The sequence below is a fragment of the Pongo abelii genome, chromosome 2 (assembly GCF_028885655.2).
Source record: "Pongo abelii isolate AG06213 chromosome 2, NHGRI_mPonAbe1-v2.0_pri, whole genome shotgun sequence".
Classification (NCBI taxonomy): Eukaryota; Metazoa; Chordata; class Mammalia; order Primates; family Hominidae; genus Pongo; species Pongo abelii.
In genome coordinates this window covers 148221194-148246089 of record NC_085928.1, presented here as the reverse complement: position 1 = coordinate 148246089, position 24896 = coordinate 148221194, and the positions used below count along the sequence as shown (strand labels likewise).

At 38.9% G+C, this 24896-nt stretch overlaps 1 protein-coding gene across 7 annotated transcripts in view; it reads left to right on the top strand.

Annotated features, from left to right (window-relative positions):
• Positions 1–24896, top strand: part of PIK3CB (phosphatidylinositol-4,5-bisphosphate 3-kinase catalytic subunit beta) — a 184283-nt gene that overhangs the window by 92614 nt on the left and 66773 nt on the right. For all 7 annotated transcript variants that reach the window (XR_002914434.2, XM_024245077.3, XM_002814095.5 and 4 more), the window contains 3 exons: positions 3781–3960; positions 6838–7008; positions 8203–8280. Coding sequence is in view for 6 of the 7 variants with exons in the window: in XM_024245077.3 (XP_024100845.1) it covers positions 3781–3960; positions 6838–7008; positions 8203–8280 (429 nt within the window). In the remaining variant the exon portion in view is untranslated. The remainder of the gene's footprint in view (positions 1–3780; positions 3961–6837; positions 7009–8202; positions 8281–24896) is intronic.

Genomic DNA, 24896 nt, shown 5'->3' with positions numbered 1-24896 from the left:
TACTGTGATAACCATAGCAATGACAACAACCAATTATGCAGGGTAAGTGCTCAATGACTTAACAGTCGTTATTCTGTGTTGAGCACTTATTCTGCATAATTCCTGGTATGGTTTATTTTTCATATATTCTCCAGTTCCCACACCAACCTTACAAAGTGTTGTTGTCTTTCCCCCATCTTACAGTGAAGAGACTGAAAGGAAGACAAATGTAGTGTTTTGTGCCAGTCCTCATAGCTGGTCAGTGGTAGAGCCAGGATTTCATCCAGGTGTCTCTGGTTTTACCCAGTTTTGCCTCCTTTTAGACAACATGTTAGTAAGTATTTGTTAGGACAGATGTGAAAAAAAGATTCTACCTTCAGGCATTTTCTCTAAACAAGTAAGTTTATCTAGGGAAAAACACCATTCGTCATTCTGTCCTGAGATACGTTGAGTCTAAAGTTCAATTTAAGTCAAGATTTGAGTATCATCAGAATGTCAAGGTCAAATTTACAATACTGTTTAAGGAATTCTGCGTGGTCAAGAGAGGTAGAATAGGGGAATTTACTGTTGAAAGGTGATGAGAGTTCAACTTGAGAACACTGGCTTCACCAGGTGAGGTGGCGCACAGCCACTTTGGGAGGCTGAACAGGGAGGATCTCTTGAACCCAGGAGTTCAAGACCAGGTTGGGCAACATGGTGAAACTCCATCTGTACAAAAATTACCTGGGCATGATGGTGCACATCTGTAGTCCCAGCTACCCAGGAGGATGAGGTGGGAGGATTGCTTGATCCCAGAAGGCGGAGTTTGCAGTGAGCCCAGATTGCGCTACCGCACTTCAGCTTGGGCGACAGAGGGATACCCTGTCTCAAAAAAAAAAAAAAAGTACAATATTTCATGAAGTCATTGAAAGTGATATTGAACAACTGCTTGAAATATGGGAAAACTATTAGGATATAAGATCACTGGTGTCTTACTGGGAGGTGAGGTCGAGGAGGAAAGAGGAGGCATGCGACTTCTCAAAATGATTCCTAGCATCCTAGCCTGTGTTCTTTGATGTGTGTCCCACTGTCTTAGTCTGTTTGGGCTGCTGTAACAGAATAGCATAGACTGCGTGGCTTATAAACAACAGAAATTTATTTCTCACAATTCTAGTGTTTTTTGTTTGTTTTGTTCTGTTTTGTTTTGAGACGGAGTTTCACTTTGTCGTCCAGGCTGCAGTGCAGTAGCATGAGCTAGGCTCACTGCAACTGCCTCTTTTCAGGTTCAAGGGATTCCCCGACTCAGCTTCCCGAGTAGCTGGAACTATAGACAGGTGCCACCATGCCATGCTAATTTTGTGTATTTTTAGTAGAGGGGAGTTTCACTGTGTTCACCAGGCTGGTCTTGAACTCCTGAGCTCAAGTGATCCACCCGCTTTGGCCTCCCAAGGTGCTGGGATTACAGGTGTGAGCCACTGCACCTGGCCTGTTTCTCACAATTCTGGAAGCTGGGAAGTCCAAGATCAAGGCACCAGTTCATTCCGTGTCTTATGAGGATTGCTTCCTGGTGCATACATAACTATCTTCTTGATATGTCCTTATGTAGCAGAAGAGGAGAGGAAGCTCTCTGGGGTCTCTTTTATTTTTTTTTTATTTTATTTTTTGAGATGGAGTCTCGCTCTGACACCAGGCTGGAGTGCAGTGGCACAATCTCGGCTCACTGCAACCTCCAACTCCCTGGTTCAGGGATTCTCCTGCCTCAGCCTCCCGAGTACCTGGCACTACAGGCAGGAGCCACCATGCCCGGCTAATTTTTTATATTTTTAGTAGAGGCAGGGTTTCACCGTGTTTGCCAGGCTGGTCTTGAGCTCCTGAGCTTAAGTGATCCGCCCGCCTCGGCCTCCCAAGGTGCTGGGATTATAGGTGTGATCCACTGCACCTGGCCTGTTTCTCAGAATTCTGAAAGCTGGGAAGTCCAAGATCAAGGCACCATATAGGTGTGATCCACTGCACCTGGCCTGTTTCTCAGACTTCTGAAAGCTGGGAAGTCCAAGATCAAGGCACCATATAGGTGTGATCCACTGCACCTGGCCTGTTTCTCAGAATTCTGAAAGCTGGGAAGTCCAAGATCAAGGCACCAGTTCATTATGAGGGATTGCTTCCTGGTCCATACATACCTGTCTTCTTGCTATGTCATGGCAGAAGAGGAGATGAAGCTCTCTGGGTCTTTTTTATTTATTTTATTTTATTTTATTTTATTTTATTTTATTTATTTTTTTTGAGTCGGAGTCTTGCTCTGTCGCCAGGCTGGAGTGCAGTGACACAATCTCAGCTCACTACAACCTCCGACTCCCTGGTTCAAGTGATTCTCCTGCCTCAGCCTCCCAAGTAGCTGGGACTACAGGCATGCACCACCATGCCCAGCTAATTTTTGTTTCACCATGTTGGCCAGGCTGGTCATGATCTCCTGACCTGGTGATCTGCCCGCCTCGGCTTCCCAAAGTGCTGGGATTACAGGTGTAAGCCACCGTGCACGGCCTCTGGGGTCTCTTTTATAAGGACACTAATCCCATTCATGAGGACCCTGCCCTCATGGCCTAATCACATCCCAAAGTTTTCACTTCCAGATATCATCACATTAGAGATTAGATTTCTACATATGAATTCGCCAGGGGAGACACAAACATTCAGTCTATGGCAGGCACCAACTCATAGAAAACACAGAAGAACAAGTAAAATACTGGAAAAAATAGATGTGAAATACTTAGTAAGTTTAGTTTTTAAAAGTTTGAATCTAAGACATCTTAAATTCAGGAGAGTGATTTATTTAAATTAAATTAGTGGAAAATATTATGGAATTGATGTCAGGTCAGTATAGAGAATAGCAATAAGTTAGTTGTTCAGAGTAGCAGTTGGTTGCTTTGGGAGACAGCTTCTTATATCTTTAGTATATGATCATATAATGAAAAATTACCTTGCTAGATTATGAGAGGATTCAGGTGTTAACTGTATCATTCAGTCTTATGATGAACAGATTTGGTAATGCTATATCGATTCCAAACTATATCTTCATTTTTAATTGATTAGAATTTCTATATGTTTCTATTTACATGTTTCTAAAATTGGACATAATTGCTGATTTATGGTTTAATTAGTATAAAGTATGGCTGTCTTCTTACCAGTGAGAAATGTGTAAGTTTTTAAAAATATATATACAAAATATAGCTGCAGTGTGTGGCCGGGCGCGGTGGCTCACGCCTGTAATCCCAGCACTTTGGGAGGCTGAGGCAGGCGGATCATGAGGTCAGGAGTTTGAGACCAGCCTGGCCAACATGGTGAAACCCTGTCTCTACTAAAGATACAAAAAATAAGCCGGGCGTGGTATGCACGCCTGTAATCCTAGCTCCTCAGGAGGCTGAGACAGGAGAATTGCTTGAACCCGGGAGACGGAGGTTGCAGTGAGCCAAGATCTCGCCATTGTGCTTCAGCCCGGGGGGACAGTGCGAGACTCTGTCTCAAAAAAAAAAAAGATAAGATGTTCATTGGAAAATGCCTAATGGTAACCTTTAGTTAAATATTAATCTTACCTGTGGAAGCTGTGCACTATGACTACAGTAAGATGACTTTCAAATTATCAGAAATCTTTATCTTTCAGTAAACTTGTCTACATTCTAAATATGCGTCCATATAAAATTTGTGAAGGATGTACCTATATAAATATTATGTACACTTGTACATATTATTACATAATGATTGTAATAGTGATTTTTCAGCATAAATATAACATTTACTGCTTTTTTCCCCATCTCCCTCCACCTTTAGGACGTGTTTAGCTTTCAAGTGTCTCCTAATATGAATCCTATCAAAGTAAATGAATTGGCAATCCAAAAACGTTTGACTATTCATGGGAAGGAAGATGAAGTTAGCCCCTATGATTATGTGTTGCAAGTCAGCGGGAGAGTAGAATATGTTTTTGGTGATCATCCACTAATTCAGTTCCAGGTATGTATATTAACTATTAATTTACCAGAAAAGTCTATGAGTATATATATATATATTTTATTTCTGACTTTAAAAATGTGTTCCCACAGTGGAACATTTGGAATATACAGAAAATTATACAGTATTAAATAGTAAATATTCATAATAGTAGTTACCTCTGAGATAATCATTGTTACCCTTTTGGCATGTTTTTGTCACTTTTCTTTGCAGTTATGTGTGTATTTTAGCATAATGATTGTACACAAAAATATATGTATGTATATGTTTGTATTCTGCTTTGCTTTTTTTTGAGACAGAGTGTTGCTCTGTCGCCTAGGCTGGAGTGCAGTGGCATGCAGTCTTGGCTCACTGCAACCTTCATCTCCCAGGTTCAAGCAATTCTTGTGCCTCAGCCACCCGAGTAGCTGGGATTACAGGTGTGCGCCACCATGCCCAGCTTCTTTTTGTATTTTTAGTAGAGATAGGGTTTCACTGTCTTGGCCAAGCTGGTCTCAAATTCCTGGCCTCAAGTGATCCGCCCAACTTGCTTGGCCTTTCCAAGTGCTGAGATTACAGGCATGAGCCACTATGCCCGGCTCATTCGGCTGTTTTGATTGTTTTAGTTAGCCTTATAATTATTGTCTTATATCATTATGAATTTTTTTAACACTGTTATGGCTGCTTTCTATTTCATCATATAGTATAAATGTGAAATATTCTGGGGGAGGTAAAGTATTTAAAAATCAATTAAATGGTCATCCATTGAATTGTATAAAAACTTATTTGTGATTATCCATTAGCTAAGTAAAGGAAAACTTTTCAATTCCAGTCTGAAATATTTATGCATGGAATTTCCCTTGCCCCTTTTTTGTTACTTCCATGTATGGCAAGAATTTTGCAAGCATTAGGTTTGACCATTCTCAAAAGCCTTTCTTAATCATCCGAGTATTTATTTATTTTCATTTAATTAAGAATTCTTTGAGAATATGCTTCTGTATGGGACTGAATTGCCCCAGATTATTTTTGGAGTAAAGTGGAGTTTAAATATGCTATGTGCAGTGCAGCACCTCTCTCCCTATAAGGTATACTGTTATACTGTTTAAAGACTAGGTCCTTGGCTTTGCCTTCAAGTAACTTGAAGATGTTTTTGTTAAAATATCTTGGAGACTAAAAAATAGTCATTATGTAAGGAATATTATTATAAGTGCCCAGTTAGAGGTTAGTAGTTACAGAATTTTAGGAAAGTCTTGTTATTTTGTGATATTATTGTTGTTGTTTAAACAAGAGGGATATAGGCATGCCAATTATAAAGTAATATGTGTTTGAGAATATGGAGCTGCAATTTATTAGCAGATAACATGATGTTACACCTCTTCTCAGGTTTCTGGTGTGGCCCTTAAATTTTGTGGCTCACATATAAGGTCCGGGAGCAGTTATAACTTAATGTGCACAGCTTTGGGAGTTGTGGTATTCTGATAGTAAGCTGTTGAACTCTAGTCCATAAGAAGAAACAAGATGAAAAGTGCTTGGTGGGCAACATAGAAGTACTGACTTTTCTTCATGTTCTGCCATCATTCAAGTAGATTCCTGTTTCTTTAATTTAACGTTTCTTTTTACCTTAAGAGATGTAAAGGAGAATGTATATTTTACCAGCATTATCCTCTGTTATTATAAAGAAAAACAGAAGCATGTATGTGTTTTTGTGCAGGGTTAGACAGGAGAGACCCTGTACAAAAGAGAGAGAGAGAGAGAGAATATACAGTGTAGGCAAAGGAATGTGAGAGAAATGGATCTTTCATAGTGAAAAGTTTTTGGATGAATATATTTATCATACTATCATATATAACTTCTGAGAGACATTCTGGAAGTTTTTTTCCTCTGACAAAAATTTATTTTTAATGGTTCTGAATTGAATTACGATACATTGAATCACACTCTGGATCTATATAGGAAATTCATTCTTCTGAGGAATACATTGGATTCCTATTTACTTTGTTAGGAATCTTTGGTAATATGAATAATCACCCCTTTTCTTATATGCCTCTGGAGAGTCATTCTGGTTTTGTGGAAATAGAACATCAAACTGGGATGATCGGTAGGTTTTTGATGGGAAGACAGCTGGTAATACTTGCCTAGAGCTCTGTGATGGAAAGGGGCCATCTCAGGGATCCATAGAAAGTGTGAATCTGCCACATGCAAACCACATATTCAGCTTTTCTAGCCAAGCTGAAAGTAATGGCTGAAGTATGACTTTAGTGTTAGACAAGTGGGTTTAAATCTAGGTTTTACAGGTACTAGGTGTGTAACTTAACCCTTCTGAGTTTCATTTCTTTAATATGTTAAATGAGTGTAATGAGATTAGCTGTAACATACAATAATTGTCTAACTCAGTTCTTTAGGTACTTAGGTGTTCAGTTAATGATAGCTATTTTTCATATTGTGATTTAAAATTCTCATATGCTTAGGCTGGGCTTGGTGGCTCACACCTGTAATCCCAGCACTTTGGGAGGCCAAGGTAGGCAGATCACTTCAGCTCAGGAGTTCAAGACCAGCCTGGGTAACATGGCAAAACCCTGTCTCTACAAAAAATATAAAAATTAGCTGAGCATGGTGGTGTGTGCCTGTCGTCCCAGGTACTCCAGAGGCTGAGATGGGAGGATCGCTTTAGCCCAGGAGATTGAGGCTGCAGTGAGCTGTGATCGTGTCACTGCATTCCAGCCTGGGCAACATACACCCTGTCTCAAAAAAAAAATTTTTTTTTAATATTCTTGATATTCAGCTGTGGTTTAAGACATACTTTCACAGTGCATTTGATATAGTGTTGTTCAGCTTCATTTTATTCTATTGATTTAGGTGTTGGCTTGAAAATCAATACCTTCCCCTTTCTTGCCCCTATAGTATATCCGGAACTGTGTGATGAACAGGACTCTGCCCCATTTTATACTTGTGGAATGCTGCAAGATCAAGAAAATGTATGAACAGGAAATGATTGCCATAGAGGCTGCCATAAATCGAAATTCATCTAATCTTCCTCTTCCATTACCACCAAAGAAAACACGAATTATTTCTGTAAGTTTTACTTCTGAACCTTTAGTAACCCCAAAAGGCATGTGATTGTGTTAGTTTACATAAGTTTCACACATATTTCCTTTGCTCACTTCTCTTTCTGTGAAAACCAATGCATATTTGCCAAAAATCGATCACCATTTATTTAAAAATTATCTTTCTAGATACTATTATTTTTACTCAAGCCACAATTAAATGTAAATATGCCGTTTATATTTTTGGTGTCTTTTTCTGCCAAAGAAAAATGCCATCAAATTAGAGATTTTGATTTAAATATAGGACTTCAATGAGTAATTGGAGACATTCTAGTAGAAAAGTTAGATGTGCAGAAATAATTGAATTAACCAGTATATTTCATTTCTATCAGCTTAACTGTGGTAATATTTTTGGTATAATTTGCCTGCCTTCTTAATACTGAATTCTTTTAGTACTAAACGTATATGAAAGGCACTATTGTTTTTCAGAATGTAATATATTTGTATAAAGCAAATTTTAAGTTTGTCTTTATTTGAACAGTTAATACTTTTTAGTCAGTTACTCATTTGTCACAAATTGTATATTGAACTACTCCTTGATGTTGTTATTTCTGTATTAATATAAATGGTCAACTCTTAATTTATACAAAGCTTTTATTACTATTTGTTAATGCTTTTTAATTTAGTGATATCTCTTAGCATTAGTGGAATGCTGCCTATGTTTTCCCATGAAAGCCAAGTGCTAGGGGTTATAATGCTTAATTAATTAATTAATTTTTTTTTTGAGACAGAGTCTTGCTCTGTCACCCAGGCTGGAGTGCTGTGGCGCAATCTCGGCTCACTGCAAGCTCCGCCTCCCGGGTTCACGTTATTCTCCTGCCTCAGCCTCCCGAGTAGCTGGGACTACAGGCGCCCGCCACCACGCCCAGCTAATTTTTGTATTTTTAGCAGAGACGGGGTTTCACCGTGTTAGCCAGGATGGTCTCCATCTCCTGACCTCATGATCCACCCGCCTCGGCCTCCCAAAGTGCTGGGATTACAGGCGTGAGCCACTGCGCCCGGCCAATGCTTAATTTAGTATATGTGACTTTCAGTTGTTAGTTTAGAGCTCTATTTTCATAGTTTTGCCAATAGACATTAGAACTGATGACAATTGCATTGCTAGCATAGAATATTCATTTCTTTCATTAAAATAATTTGTATTTATTTTATTCTTTTACAGCATGTTTGGGAAAATAACAACCCTTTCCAAATTGTCTTGGTTAAGGGAAATAAACTTAACACAGAGGAAACTGTAAAAGTGAGTACCCACTAAGATTTGAATTTGCCATCTGCTCCAGTGTTTGAATAACTCACTGATATGCTCAATAATGTCACATTGGAGATTGACTTTTATCCATATTGATCTATTACATGATATAGAATATGGTAATTTATTATAAGACTATTGAGAATTTTTGTTTTAAAATTTTAAAATTTTGTTTTAAAATTCAAAGACTTTTGAATCATTAGAGATCTACTGGAAAGATTGACATTATTTTTCCAGTATATATTACATATTTCTTCTGTATATTGTATAGAAGAAATATATAATATAGATGGGTGAGACTGTGAAGAAAGTGGAGAGAAATAATTCATAGGTACAAAGATAAGAGTTATCTTGGTTGCATAATTCTAGAGTTCTAATGTACAACCCGAAGACTATAGTTAATAATATTTTATACAGGAATTTGCTAGGAGAGTAGATTTTAGGTACTCTTACCACTCCTCACTCAAAAAAAACAAAGGTAATTTTATGTGATGATGAATATGTTAAATTTCAGCAAGTTAAATTTAAGCCAAAACTATAGATTTCATGTTTTTATGCAAGCTTACTCTCCTCTCTCAGCCTTGCCTAGAGCTGCACTGAACCCCTCTTTCAGTCTTTTTTTTTTTTTTTTTTTTCTTTTCTTTCCTTTTAAACTGAGCACAGAGAACATGTAATACCATTTCCTGGAAGAAAATAGGTTACTACGTTATGGACCACAAGTTGTTAACACATGGGGGTTTATTGCTCAATCCCATACATTTAAATAAAGACTTAACAAAGCATTTTGTCTCAGAGTATAAAGCATTATTTTCCCTAATTTGCTGGGTAGGAAATTAAGTGAATAATTTTTGTGATCCAAGAAAGAGATTTGGTTTGTTTGAAATGTTTGTTGCTGTGAAGATATATTCAGGAGCCCCTTGCCAAAAATTACCAATGTCTTGCTTTTGTACATGGGTATTAAAGATTTTGGGGGAGAGTAGAAGGGTGGTTACCACCTTTGGTGTTAGACAAGTGGGTGAGGCTGTGAAAAAAGTTGAGAGAAATAATTCGAAGGTACAAAGAGTTATCTTGGTTGAATGATTCTGGAGATCTAATATACAACATGAAGACTATAGTTAATAATATTGTATACAGGAAATTTGCTAGGAAAGTAGATTTTAGGTACTCTTACCGCTCAGAAAAGAAAAGTAACTGTATGTGATAATGGATATGTTGATTTACTTGACTGTGTAGCAAGCACTTCATTCTATATTAAAACATCAATGTTGTACACCTTAAATATATGCAATTTTAGAAGAAGATTATGTGAGTAGCTATCATTAAAATAAAGGCTTTGCTTTTATATCCTCAGCTAGATTTTTCTCTTTTTTGAGATGGAGTCTCACTCTGTTGCCCAGGCTAGAGCGCAGTGGCATGATCTCGGCTCACTGCAACCTCTGCCTCCCGGGTTCAAGCAATTCTTCTACCTTAGCCTCCCCAGTAGCTGGGACTACAGGCACACGCCACCACACCTGGCTAATTTTTGTAGTTTTAGTAGGGACGGGGTTTCACCATATTGGCCAGGCTGGTCTCGAACTCCTGACCTCGTGATCCGCCCGCCGTGGCCTCCCAAAGTGCTGGGATTACAAGTGTGAGCCACTGTGCCCAGCCTAGATTTTTCTTTTTAATGAGTGTTTTTATGGCCAGTTAACCTCTGTTTTCTATTTTAGTGGTAATCCTGTTTTTATCTTTTAATTTAAATTTTTTAATTGCAAAAGTATAACAAGACTAATTGTTGCAACAAATGAAAAAGTGCAAACAGGCTGGGCGTGGTAGCTCACACCTGTAATCCTAGCACTTTGGGAGGCCAAGGCGGGCAGATCACTTGACTCCAGGAGTTCAAGACCAGCCTGGGCAACATGGCGAAATCCCATCTCTACAGAAAATACAAAGCTTAGCTGGGTATGGTGGCATATGTCTGTAATCCCAGCTATGAGGAAGGCTGAGATGGGAGGATTGCTGGAGCCTGGGAGGTCGAGGCTGCCCCTGAGCTGAGATTGTGCCACTGCATTCCACCCCGGTGACAGAGTGAGACCCAGTCTCCCCAAAAAAAAAAGAAAGGAAAAGAAAAAGTGCAAACATGATTAAGAAAAAAGGTACTGGTCTCTCCTTACCATCATAAGGGATTCAGAGTTAACAAGCTTTGTGAATGTCCTCCAGGTTTATAAAAATATATATAAACATATGATATGAGAATTAAAGGGGTTTTGGTTGTATTTATTTCTGTGATTTGTCAAATGGTTTGTTAACAAAGGGATGATACTATATACATTGTTCTATAACTTGATTTATTCACTTTATAATACGTGTTGGACAGTCCTCTGGATTAGTAAATAGTAGACTTCCTTGAGGATTTTATTCTTTTTTTAAAAAAAATTATTTATTTAGAGACAGAGTATTACTTTGTCACCCTCACTAGTTGAGTGGCGTGATCATAGCTCACTGTAACCTTGAACTCCTGGTCTCAAGCCATCCTCCTACCTCAGCCTGCCAAGTAGCTGGAAATACAAGTATACACCATCACTTCTAGCTAATTTTTATTTTTATTTCTATTTTTATAGAGATAGGGTCTTGCTATGTTGCCAATGCTGGTCTTGAACTCCTAGCCTCAAGCAGTCCTCCTGCTTTGGCCTCTCAAAGCACTGGGATTACAGGCACCATGCCAGACCGGGATTTCATTTTTAAAAGCAAAAATCACATGGAGTCAAATCTACCCACAAGTCATATGGAATATTATATATATATGGTTTTGTTTAGTAATTTATAGGTATAGATATAGAATCTACATAGTAACAAATGGGAATTTCTGCTTGTTCTTCCCATTTCAGGTTATCATATTTGTTTTCTGTAATAATTTATCAGTTCTTTAATTTGTTTATTGTTGGTATTTCTCTGCAGCCCTTTACTTAATTTCTTCCTAAAGAATATCCAAGAAGCCTCCATTCGTGTTTTATTTTTTCTCAATCATTATGCGTTATTCCTTTGTCAGTGGTCAGAAACCCAATAAAGTCAATGACATTTTATGTCCATATGTTTTGCCACTTCTATCAGGTATCAAGCTTGATTGATTCTATTGTTTGCCGTTGTTATGTTCATGGAGAGGATTAATGGGCTTAATGACAGGTAGTATTTAATGTATGTACCTCACCCCACCGTACCTAGCACTGTAGTTCTCTTTTTCTTTCTTCTCCCCAGCAGGATTATATAGTTGAATTTGAGTACATTAAATGTAATTATGACATGATTTTCCTGTAGATATACCTTGCTACACAGGTGAGGAGCTCCAGTAGAATGTTAAAGCAAAATCTGAAAAAAGGTGGCAGCTTTACATCTTTCTTTCCAAACTTTTTTCTTTCCTGTATGCACTGATTAAGAATCCCAGTACAATTTTAAATAGAAGTGATAAGGGTAAATGGATTACTCAGGGTTCTCCAGAGAAACAGAGCCAATAGGATACAATATGTATATCTATATCTATATTATCACATATAAATAAATAAGCAAAAAATATAGAAGATTTATTATAAGAAATTGACTTAAATGATTATGGAGGTGGGCAACTGGAGACCCAAGAGAGCCAGTGGTTGAGTTCCAGTCTGAATCTGAAAGCCTGAGAACCGGGAATACCAGTGGGTGTAGTTCCTATCTGAAGGCTGGTAGGCTTGACTCAAACCCAGGAAGAGCCAATGTTTCAGTTAGAGTCCCAAGGCAGGAAAAAAAGACAATGTCCCAGTTACAAGGCAGTCAAGCAGGAAGAATTCTGTCTTACTTGGGGAGGGTCAGTCTTTGTTCTCTTCAGGTATTCAGCCAATTGGATGAGGCTAGCCTACATCAGGGAGGGCAATCTGCTTTACCCAGTCTACTGATGACAATGTTAATCACATCCAAAATCACCCAGAATAATGTTTGACCAAATATCTCATTAGTAACACCCAGAAAAATGTTTGACCAAATACCAGGGTACCCTGTGACCTAATCAAGTTGACACATAAAATTAATCATTATAGTAGACCTTTTTTTTTTTTTTTTTTTCTGAGACAGAGTCTCACTCTGTCACCCAGGCTGGAGTGCAGTGGCGCAATCTTGCCTCACTGCAACCTCCGCCTCCCGGGTTCAAGTGATTCTCATGCCTCAGCGTCCGGTGTAGCTGGGATTATAGGCGCCTGCCACCACACCCAGCTAATTTTTGTATTTTTAGTAGAGACAGGGTTTCGCCATGTTGGCCAGCCTGGTCTCAAACTCCTGACCTCAGGTGATCCACCCACCTCAGCCTTCCAAAACGCTGGGATTACAGGTGTGAGCTACCATGCCGAGCCTGCCATCTTGAGTTTGTTCTTTATCTTAAAGGACAGCATTCATTCAGTCTTTCAACTTTAAATATAATGTAGTTTTTTTCATAGATGCCCCTTATTCAAGAAATTCTCTTCCTAGTTTGCTGAAAATTTTTATCCTTTAAGAAAAAGTTGATCACTTTTTCTGCATTTTTTGAGATGATTTGTATATTTTAATTCATTGGTTTTCTTTTTCTTTTTCTTTTTTTTGAGACGGAGTCTCACTCTGTCACCCAGGCTGGAGTGCAATGGCTCAATCTAGGCTCACTGCAAGCTCCCCCTCCCGGGTTCATGCCATTCTTCTGCCTCAGCCTCCTGAGTAGCTGGGACTATAGGCACCCGCCACCGTGCCTGGCTAATGTTTTGTATTTTTTTTAGTAGAGACGGGGTTTCACCATGTTAGCCAGGATAGTCTCGATCTCCTCACCTCATGATCCGCCTGCCTCGGCCTCCCAAAGTGCTGCGATTACAGGCGTGAGCCACTGCGCCCGGCATCCATTGGTTTTCAAAAGTTGAAACCAACCTTACTTTTCTGAAATAATGTTCACTCGGTCAAGATGTGTTAGCCTTTTTATACATTATTAAATTTGGCTTATTAATATTTTATTATGGATTTTATTGTCTATGCTCATAAGGAAAATTGAGGGATATTGGTGTATTCTTGACTTGTAATGTCTTTCTTTGATTTTGGTATTAGAATAATGTTGGTCATATAATGAGGTGAGAAGCCTTCTCTATTTTCTGAACAAGTTTACGTTGGACTAGTATTATTTATTCCTTAAATATTTGATAGAATTTACTCCATGCCAGCTGAGCCTTAAGTTTTCTTTATGGGAAGGTTTTTAATTAGAAACTAAATTTATAGCCAGGCATCATGGCTCATGCCTGTACTCCCAGAACTTTGGGAGGCCGAGGTGGTTGGATCACCTGAGGTCAGGAGTTCGAGACCAGCCTGACCAACATGGTGAAACTCTTGTCTCTACTAAAAATACAAAACTTAGCTGGGCATGGTGGTGCATGCCTGTAATCCCAGCTACTTGGGAGGCTGAGGCAGGAGAATCACTTGAACCTGGGAGGCGGAGGTTGCAGTGAGCTGAGGTCACACCATTGCACTCCAGCCTGGGCAGCAAGAGCGAAACTCCATCTCAAAAAAAAAAAAAAGAAATTCAAAATTTATTTAATGGGTATGGTAGACAGATTTTCTGTTTCTTTTGTGTCAATTTTGGTAATTTTTGTCTTTCAGAGAATTTGGTTTGTTGTTGTTTATTGGCATAAAGTTCATAGTAGTCCCTTATGTTAGTTTTCTGTTGCTGGATAACAAAATACCATAAACTTAAAACATTTACTTACTAGCTCAGCAATCTAGGTGTACTTTGGCTGCACTCCTTTTTGAAAGCTCTGAAAGAGTCTGCTTCTAAACTGATTCAGGTTGTTGGCCCAGTTCTGTTCCATGTGATTGTAGGCCTGAAGTCTCCAATTCCCTGCTGGCTGTTGGCTGGGGTCTTCTCTCTGTAACTAGAGACAGCTCTCAGATCCTTGCCCTGTGGCCCTGTCTAACTTTTAAGTCCGGAAAATTTCTCACGCATCAAATCTTCTCATTCTTTGACTCTTTTGCTAGGAAGAGCTGAGTGTCTTTTAAGGGTTCAACAAATAAGTCAGGCTCACTGAGGATTATCTGCCCTACTTAAAGCCGGCAGTATCATATAGTATAACCTAATCACAGGCGTCTAATCCATCGTATTTGCAGTCTGAGAGATCATACAGGACACATGACTCTGTATGAGGTCTATAACAGAAATCTCAAATGTTCAGTGTTGACTCACCACTCTGCCTCCCTGGCACTTGAACATCTTCCATCTCTGTGGGAGTGCTTGGAATTCTGTAGCATATAGCTTCCTGATCAATCTTTCCTTGGCCTTGTAGGGCTTTTTGTTTGTTTGTTTGTTGTTTTTTGTTTTTTTAAAGACAGTCTTGCTCCGTCACCCAGGTTGGAGTGGAGTGGATAAACACGGCTCACTGCGGCCTTGACATCCTGGGTTCAAGAGACCCTCCTGCCTCAGACTCCTGTATATCTGGGACTACAGGCATGCACCACCACACCCAGCTAATTTTTTTTCTTTTTTTTACTTTTTATAGAGACGAGATTTCACTATGTTGTCCAGGTTGGCCTTGAACTCCTCCGCTCAAGTGATCCTTCTGCCTCAGCCTCCCAAAGTGCTGGGATTTCAGGCACGAGCCACCGAGCCTGGCTAGCCTTGTAGTGTTTTCGTCTTTCATGTATATATCTAATTAATATTCAGCAGAAGCCTGAACTCAGTGTTGCCTAAAATCTAGAAGATGACATTATTTATAGCTGTTTATAGCTCTAGTGGGAAAGGGGTCTTCTAACTCTCAGAGAATGTATGAATTGTACCTCTTTCTCTCCTCTTTTTGTTTCTTTTTTCTCTTCTGCATTGCCCCAGTCTCTGAACAGTATTGTGGCAATAGCAACACTGGTAGCAGTGGCAGTGGCAGGAGCAGTGGGGACAGGCAGAGCCTAAGACTCAGAGTTGAATGTCCGTTTCAATTATAGGAGTTGTAGACACAAGAGAATGGAGTAAGTCTCCCCTTCCCTCACCCCCCCCAGTGTTTAGCATAGTTGCAGGAAGTGTGAGTGAATAAAGCCGCAGCTTTCTGGTTGGGTAACAAGTAAAGGGGAACCCCAGCCTACTAAAAAATACTTGGAACATTGCAGAGTGAGATAAGCTCGGGAAAGCAAGCTCTTAAAGTTATCTGTGTTTATAAGCTTATTCCTGAGCTGTGCATATGAGGATCTGCTCTTAACAGTCTACATACTTTGAGAACTGAACAGTGGCATATTCCATTATCCAAGTCTCAAACTAGTTAATATGTAGTGCACACATGGGACAGATGCAAATTACCCTGCAAGAAGACTTGAAAACTGAACTGGTGTCGGAACTGCAGCTCACAGAAGGCTCATGGAAACTTCCAACTGTTGAACCTAACTAACTATGGTCCCCCAAAACAAAAATATCAACATTCTCCATAGGATATAAACAAGACCCAATGTCTCATAACATAATAGACAAAATATCTGGAAGACAATTCAAAATTAGTTGACACATAAAGAATGAGGAAAATCTGAAGTTGTGTGGACAGTGATAGTTCAATAGACGTCAGTGACGAGATGACACAAATGTTAGAATTATCTCACAAAGACATGAAAGCAGTTATGAAAATGCTATAACAACTAAGGGCAAATCAGCAGGAGGGACTGGAGAGGGAGAAAGTTTCAGCCATTAAATAGAAGATATAAGGAAGAATCAAATGGAAAATTCAGAACTAAAAAATATAATAACTGAAATTTTAAAATACACTGAATGGACCCAATAGCAGAATGGTGATGAAAAAGGAAAGGATCAGTGAACTTAAAGATTAATCAATACAAATTTTCCAGTTTGAACAACAGAGAGAAAAATGGGAGAAAAATTTGATAGAGCCCCAGGAACCTGTGAGAAAATACTAGAAAGTCTAACATTTGTGCAATCTGACTTTGAGAAAAATAAGAGAAAGAGTACAGTTCAGGAAGACTACTTAAGGAAATAATCACAGGAAACTAGATTATTGGCAAAGTCAGCAAAAGACAGAAACACAAATTCAAGAAGCCCAAGAGAAATACAAGTGCAGAAATATCCTGTATCACACGTATTAGTCATACATCATAATTCCCCATAGCCTAGTTATATAGGTCTCAGGACTCCTTATCTATTAAAGTATATAACCCAAGAAACTAGTATCTTTAATCTTAAACATTAAAAAAATATATATTTAGGGAGTATAAATGCATATTTCTTACATGCATATATTGCATAGAAGTGAAGTCTGGGCATATATTGCGTTAGAAGTGAAGTCTGGGCTTTTAGTGTATTCATCACCCAAATACTGAACACTATGCCCAACAGGTAAATTTTCAAACCTCACACCCACACCCCTTACCCCCACACCTTCCCCGTATTTTCCTCTTTTTATCTTCTTCTTTCAGTGCCTGGAACACTAAATAAATATTTGTGCAATGAATGAATACATTTTAACATAACTGTCTCTAACATTTTATCCTTAGTTGGAGGTCACGTAGTATTCTTCTCATAAGTCAGAACAAAGCTACCTTTTTACAAATTGTGACATAATAAAGAAAATACATTTGGTCTCCGCTGTGGCTTTTGGTACAGAGCTCCTTAAGTCCCTTGTCATTTCCTGAGTAATAGGAGCATCTATTATTCTAATGGTTTGATCTAGTCTCAGTGTCCTGACAAAAGAGCTTTCAAGACCCATGGAATCTGGGTAATGATAGGAGTGTCTTTTTGTATGCTGACAAGATGAATGGAGACTTACAGCCCCTAGATAGCTCCAGGATGGAGCCGGTTGCCAGAGGAGGATTGGAACTTTCAGCTTCACACCAGGAATTCTGGAGTGGGGAGGGAGGACAGAGACCTACTTAACAGTGGCCAATGACTTAATAACCAGACCTACTTAATGGAGCCTCCTCCATAAAAACCCTAAATAATGGGATTTGCAGGGCTGCTGGGTTAGTGAATATATCCACATGCTGAGAGGATAGTGCAGCCAAATTCCATGGGGACAAGCTTCTGCACTTGGGACCCTTCTGGACCTTGAAGAACATATATATACCTTTTCATTTGGCTATTCATTTCTATCCTTTTTAATATCCTTTATAATAAATGGATAAATGTGTTTCCCTGAGTTTTGTGAGCCATTAGATCAAATTGAACCTGAGGAGGGCATTTGTGGGAACCCTTGATTGATCAGAAGTACAAATAATAACCTGGGATTTGCAATTGTCACCTGAATTGGAAGTCAGTCTTATAGAACTAATGCCATAACCTGGTAGCATCTGCCCTAAGTCCAGATAGCCTCAAAATTGAATTGTAGGATACCCAATTGGTGTCCAGAGAGTTGGAGAATTGGTTGGTGTAGGAAAACCCTCACATTTGGTGTCTGAAGTGATGAAGGTAAAAGAGACAGTTTTTCACTTTTACAAATGATCAAGGCTGGGAAATTCCCAAAACATGGGAATTTCCACCTATTCATGCTACTGATCTTTTTTTGTGTCTAATATCTAAGGGCAAAAATGTAGTGGATTTTGGCCATATTGTGGAACAAGAAGGAAATTAAAATGTTGATGTGAAAAACATTCATATCTTATTCAACACAGAACATTTTTAATTGGTGAGTATAGGAATGCAGTCTGTGTGTTGGCTTGGCACCTCCCTGCTATAGCACAGTGGCAAGTCCTTTGCATGTCAAAGCCTGACTTCTTTTGCTCTCCTAATGTTCTGGGGCTTGTGAAGAAGTGTTTCCATGAAAATTTATTAAAGTTGGATAATAAAACATGTAACTGTATAAAGCATGATTATTATTTTTATTTTTGAGACAGGGTCCCGCTCTGTCACCCAGGCTGGAGTGCAGTGACACGTCTTGGCTCACCACAGGCTCTTGCCCCAAGGCTCAAGGGATCCTTCCACCTCGGCCTCCTGAGTAGCTGGGATCATAGGCGCACACCACCACGCCCGGCTATTTTTTTGTATTTTGAGTGGAGAGGAGAGTTCGCCATGTTGCCCAGGCTGGTCTCAAACTGCTGAGCTCAAGCGATCTGCCCACCTTGACCTCCCAAAGTGTTGCGATTACAGGCGTGAGCCACTGTGCCAGGCTTTAAAGCATGATTAATTATACTTTAAAATGCTTTACTTCTCAAGATTGAAGATGACCCAGATCAAACTTCAGGAAATGGGACAGTTTTTATAAAATTTCATGTGATACAAATTTAGAGGATGGGTTTTGTTACTGCTTTTTCTGAAAACAAAAACTTCTTTTTTTATGCTTCTTTTTTTTTTTTAATGGGAGATTCTAAATTCAGAGAACAGAATTTTTAAATTCAGAGAACAGAATTTTTAGCATCATTATAAAGTTGGGTCTTTTTTCCTACTCTTGTTTCTTTTTAACGATTTGTCAACTTTAATAATTTTGGTAAATTACACAGAGATTTCTCAAGCAGAACTAATCTTAATGACTTGGCCTGAAATAAATCATACTTTGACTATTAAATAATGATACTTATTTTCAACAAATTTTTTCAGAATGTGCAGGGTGTTTTTTTTTTTAAATTGTCACCATGCTCAAGTTAGATTTGTTCTTTATTGTTATTCTTTCCCAGATGACATTCTTTGTTGTGGCTGTTCACACAGGTGGTATGGGACTTTTTTTTAGCCCATTATAATTCAGGGCTTTTTTTTTTTTTTTTTGAGCTTTTATAGCAGCTCTTCCCTAATTCTACTTCATTTCCTATACCTGAGTTTTGCCAGAAGTTTTTGGATGCAGTTATAACTAGCGTTCTGTTTTGTTTTTAAATACTAGTGAACATTTATTGAGCCTTTATTATATGGTGGGGACTTATTTGTCTGTATTTCTCAATGTCTTTATCACCAGAACACTGAAAAATAGTCATTTGTAAAATTCATAATTTTCTGCATAAACTATATTTAAATGTCATATTAAAAAGGTGACAAATTCAGGTAAGATTATCGAGAGTAAGAATTGAATACCATTTTTATCCTGATATTCCTATCTTATAACCTCCCATACAACAGATGCAAAATATATTTTATGTATGTTTTGTTTTATTTATGATTTACCAAATCTCATTTTACAGATTGAGGTGAGCCTACACACACAGTCTCTGTGTGTGTGTGAGTGTGTGTGTGTCTGTCTCTCTTACATAGCACATACAATATAGACAGTTTTGACTTTAAAAAAAATAGAGGATAGTTAATTGACAGGAAATAAGAAAAAAAAAAACCCAGTAGCAAGATTCCTAGTAGGTATGTGTATAATATTAGATCCTGTGTCATTAATTGCTTGATGTGGGCTACATATTTGACTGTCTGCTTGCCCTACACCTAGTGGACAAGGCAAAGAGAAAACATGATCAGTTATACTATTCAGAATCTCATAAGATAAAACAAACTAGTTATTTATGAGTTTGTAGCATATTTCAATACTGTAAATTGAGAGAGATACGCTTAGGGAGTCCTTATGAATGAGACACAGTGAGTAATGTAGAGCACCAACACCTCTGACAACATCATATTATAGTAGGCAAAATAATGCTTCTCTTATGATGTCTTTCACTAGGTAGACATAAAATATAATATTGACAGTGTAATCTGGAAAAAGTCATTCTAGAGAGACCAAATTAATTCAGTCTTAGTACTGTATTCAGCCATTTGATAGTTTATCTTTAATTGAATAATATTTGGACTTCCTAAATAAATATTGTGTATTGGGGAAGATTAGGCAGTGGAGACTTCGTTGTGTTCATTTAAAGTCAAATAAGATCAAAGTGTATATATATATATATATATATACACACACACACACACACACACACACATGGATCATCAACTGAGCCTAGAGTAACATTAAATCATCTTGGCCGTGCCCAGTGGCTCACGCCTGTAATCCCAGCACTCTGGGAGGCCGAGACAAGTGGAACACCTGAGGTCAGGAGTTAGAGACCAGCATGACCAACATGGTGAAACCTCATCTCTACTAAAAATACAAAAAAATTAGCCGGGTGTGGTGGCAGGTGCTTATGATCCCAGCTACTCGGGAGGCTGAGGCAGGAGAATTGCTTGAACCCAGAAGGCGGATGTTGCAGTGAGCCGAGATCACGCCATTGCACTCCAGTGTGGGCAATGAGAGCAAAACTCTGTCTCAAAAAAAAAAAAAAAAAAACTTAAGGATATGAGGTTTCTAAGCAGAAATCATGTGTGAATAGATGGCACTGCCCTCTCCCCCACTCACCTTTCATGAAGATGTGTGGAGTGTTAGTTGCCTATGAAATCATTTTCATTTTCCCAAAAAGTAGCTTAAACAGGGCTTTAAAATTTTTTTGTAGTTTGCAGGCTTATTATCTCTCTGGAGAATAAATGGTAATAGAAATTTTGAGCAGTAAAAGGTAAGAAGTCTTATAGTAACAAAATAGTTTTTTCTTTATTTTCTTTCTTTCCTTTCTTTTCTTTCTTTTTTCTTTCTGAATGAGGCAGGGTCTTGCTCTGTCACCCAGGCTGGCATGCAGTGGCACAATCTCTGCTCACTGCAACCTATGCCTCTAGGGCTCAGGCTATCCTCCCACATCAGCCTCCTGAGTAGCTGTGACTACAGGTGCACGCCACCACACCTGACTAATTTTTGTATTTTTTTGTAGAGATGGGCTTTTGCCCTGTTGCCCAGGCTGGTGGTCTTGAACTCCTGTGCTCAAGGGATCTGCTTGCCTTGGCTTCCCAAAGTGCTGGGATTACAGGTGTAAGCCACCTCACCCAGCCCGAAATAGTAATTTTACATTTGAAAACAGTCAGTCATGGTGCTGGTCTGCCTGAAAACATTTGGGATGGAGAGGGGGCAGGTGATTAGGTTTATCCAAGATACAGACTTCCAGATGAGTGTGATGGGAGAGAGGCACTTGCAGATAATTTTGGCGAGAGTGAAGGCAGACAAAACTATTAGAGAAGCGGGGAGAAAGAGGTGTTGGTTGTTGAAATAGAGGTCTTAGTGATGGCTACAAAGTTTTCCTTTGGGAATGTATTAACAGTAAGTTGGAATCGGGGTGGGAAGTGGTTGGAAACTGAGATGTAATAATTAGTGATTTGGAGGTGCTAGGGTGTGGTGAAGTCAAATTCAGGGTGGCATTGTGGGATTGTGTGGCTGAAGGGAAGGAGAGAAGTACCTAGTTGGAGATTTTTAGGTCAAGGAACTCAGAAGTCAGATGGGTTGTTTGCCTCAGGCATGCGGACCCTGCATCAACACCTCTTAGTGTTTTTCTTCTCACTTAGTCGTCTTCAGATCTTGGAAAGCAATTACTGGTATCTTCCTTGTCAGAAACTTGAAAAAGTGCACCACCTTTGCTTGATTCCCAAGCTTTTTTTTCTAGCCTAGCTATTTCTTCAGGTCTCATTTTCTATTTTCACACTGTACATACACATTTCTTCCCCTACCCCCCCCGTTTTTTGGTCAGTGTTTGCAGGGCAGATTGGGAGTTTATATGAATTTAGTTTAAATGAATGGAATTTAGGTTAAATGTTGAGTATATAATGTCATACAGAATTTTTGGTAATGTGTTTAAAGCTGTGAAATTGATTATTTCTTCAGCCTTGAAAGACTTCTCTGGAGATGATACAGAGCTGATACAGACATTGATGATGGGGCTGTTTCTTAATTGCTCAGGAGAAAATAATTGTTGTATGGTTCTTACAGGCAACTAAACTTTTATTTAGAGAAACAAAGTAATTGGGAATATGAGAAGTGAAGTGTGTCTTAATATGCCTTCAGTTATTCCTATTCTTTCTAGTGTTCTATTTTAGCTGTTTAAAATACCACGCTAGACCGGTATTAAAGGCTCATACCTTTACTCCCATCACTTTGGGAGCCAAGGTGGGCAGATCACTTGAGCTCAGGAGTTTAAAACCAGCCTGGCCAACTTGGCGAAACCCTGTCTTTACTAAAAATACAAAAATTAGCCAGGCATGGTGGTACGCACCTGTAATCCCAGCTACTTGGGAGGCTGAGGTGGGAGGATCACTTGAACCCGGGAGGTGGATGTTGCAGTTAGTTGAGATCATGCCACTGCACTGCAGCCTGGGTGACAGAGTGAGACCTCATCTCAAAAAAAGAAAAAAAAAAATACTGAGCTAATGTAAGTTTCTCATAAGTTAGATACTTTGCGTATAGCATATAAGGTAGATATAAAGATTTTCTAAAAGTGCTGTTGTGTAAATCTTTCTTCATAATTTTCTTTAGTTCATAGTCTTTAGAAACTAAGAATGAAAGTGCCCAGGCTTTTTGACTAATTTCTGGGAACACAGGGAAATACCATTTAAAGTAGTTCAGAGACATGGACTTAAAGAAAGATTGCTTAAGGGTGTGACTACTTAATCCTGAAACTGCCTGCTTAAAGAGAGGGAGAAAAACCCAAATGGTTGTTTTAAAAAATAATATCTAATAAAAAAAATAGGCATATAGACCAATGGAACAGAATAAAGAGCCCAGAAATAAGGCTGCACGCCTACGACCATCTGATCTTCAACAAAGTTGACAAAAACAAGCAGTGGGGAAAAGACTCCCTATTCAATAAATGGTGCTGGGATAACTGGCAAGCCATATGTAGACGATTGAAGCTGGACTCCTTCCTTACACCATAAACAAAAGTCAACTCAAGGTGGATTAAAGACTTAATGTAAATGTACACTTACATTTACTTTAAATGTAAAACCTCAAACTATAAAAACCCTGGAAGACAACCTAGGCAATACCATCCTGCACTTAGGAATGGGCAAAAATTTTATGACAAAGACACCAAAAGCAATCGCAACAAAAGCAAAAATTGACAAGTGGGATCTAACTAAACGTAAGAGCTTCTGCAGAGCCAAAGAACCTATCAACAGAGTAAACAGCCTACAGAATGGGAGAAAATATTTGCAAACTATGCATCAGACAAAAGTCTATTAGCTAGTATCTATAAGGAATTTAAACAAATTTATAAGAAAAAAACCATTAAAAGTGGGCAAAGGACATGAACAGACACTTTTCAAAAGAAGACATACATGCGGCCAATAAGCATATGAAAAAAAGCTCAATGTCACTGATCATTAGAGAAATGCAAATCAAAACCACGGTGAGATACCATCTCACACCAGTCAGAATGGCTATTGTTAAAAAGTCAAAAAATAAGAGATGCTGCTGAGGTTGAGGAGAACACTTACACACTGCTGGTAGGAGTGTAAATTAGTTCAACCATTGTAAAAAGCAGTATGGCGATTCCTTAAAAAACTAAAAGCAGAACTACCATTTGACCCATCAGTCCTATTACTGGGTATATACCCAGAGGAATAGAAAGCATTGTACCATAAAGACACATGCATGCGAATGTTCATTGCAGCACTATTCACAATTGCAAAGATGTGGAATTAACCTAAATGCCCATCAGTGACAGATTGGATAAAGAAAATGTGGTACATGCTCACCATGGAGTACTGTGCAGCCATAAAAAAGAATGAGATCATGTCTTTAGGGAACATGGGTGGAGCTGGAGGCTATTATCCTTAGCAAACTTATGCAGAAATAGAAAACCAAATGCCACATGTTCTCACTTATAAGGAAGCTAAATGATAAGAACTTATGAACACAAAGAAGGAAGCAACAGACACTGAAGTCTACTTGAGGGTGACAGGGGGAGGAGGGAGAAGAGCAGAAAAGATAACTATTGGGTACTAGGCTTAATACCTAGATGATGAAATAATCTATACAACAAACCCCTGTGACAGCAGCTTACCTATGTAACGAACCTTCACAAGTACCCCTAAACCTAAAATGAAAGTTTAAAAAAAAAACAAAAAAATTTCTGTTTTCATTCATGGTTTCATTTAATGAGTTTTGGATTGACTGTGGCCATTTTGCTGCTATGTCTGTATATAGGGTCTTACATTTGGACATTCAGCCATTTTATAATACTTTCTGGGCTATTTAAAAATATTTAAAGGTAACATTATATAAAATAAAATCAAAGATCATTGATTTTAATATTTGTCCCCCTTTAATCAGAGGGGACAACAATCACCAATATTCCACCTATCCACTATAAACTACTTCTTTTTTTTTTTTTTTTTGAGACAGCGTCTCACTCTGTTGCCCAGGCTGGAGTGCAGTGGCGCAATCTCGGCTCACTGCAACCTCTGCCTCCTGGGTTCAAGCAATTCTCATGTCTCAGTCTCCTGAGTAGCTGGGACTGCAGGCGTGTGCCACCATGCCCAGCTAATTTTTGTATTTTTAGTAGAGATCGAGTTTTACCATGTTGGCCAGGATGGTCTCCATCTCTTGACCTCGTGATCCGCCTGCCTCGGCCTCCCAAAGTGCTGGGTTTACAGGCATGAGCCACCGTGCCCAGCCTGTAAACTACTTTTATTTGTATTCTTCACACAGTTTACAAGGTGAACATGCTTTTTTTTTTTTTTTTTTTTGAGACACAGTCTTTCTCTGTCACCCAGGCTGGAGTGTAGTGGTTCAGTCTTAGCTCACTGCAACCCGCCTCCTGGGTTCAAGTGATTCTCCTGCCTCAGCCTCCCGAGTAGCTGGGATTACAAGTGCTCTCCACCACACCCTGCTAAT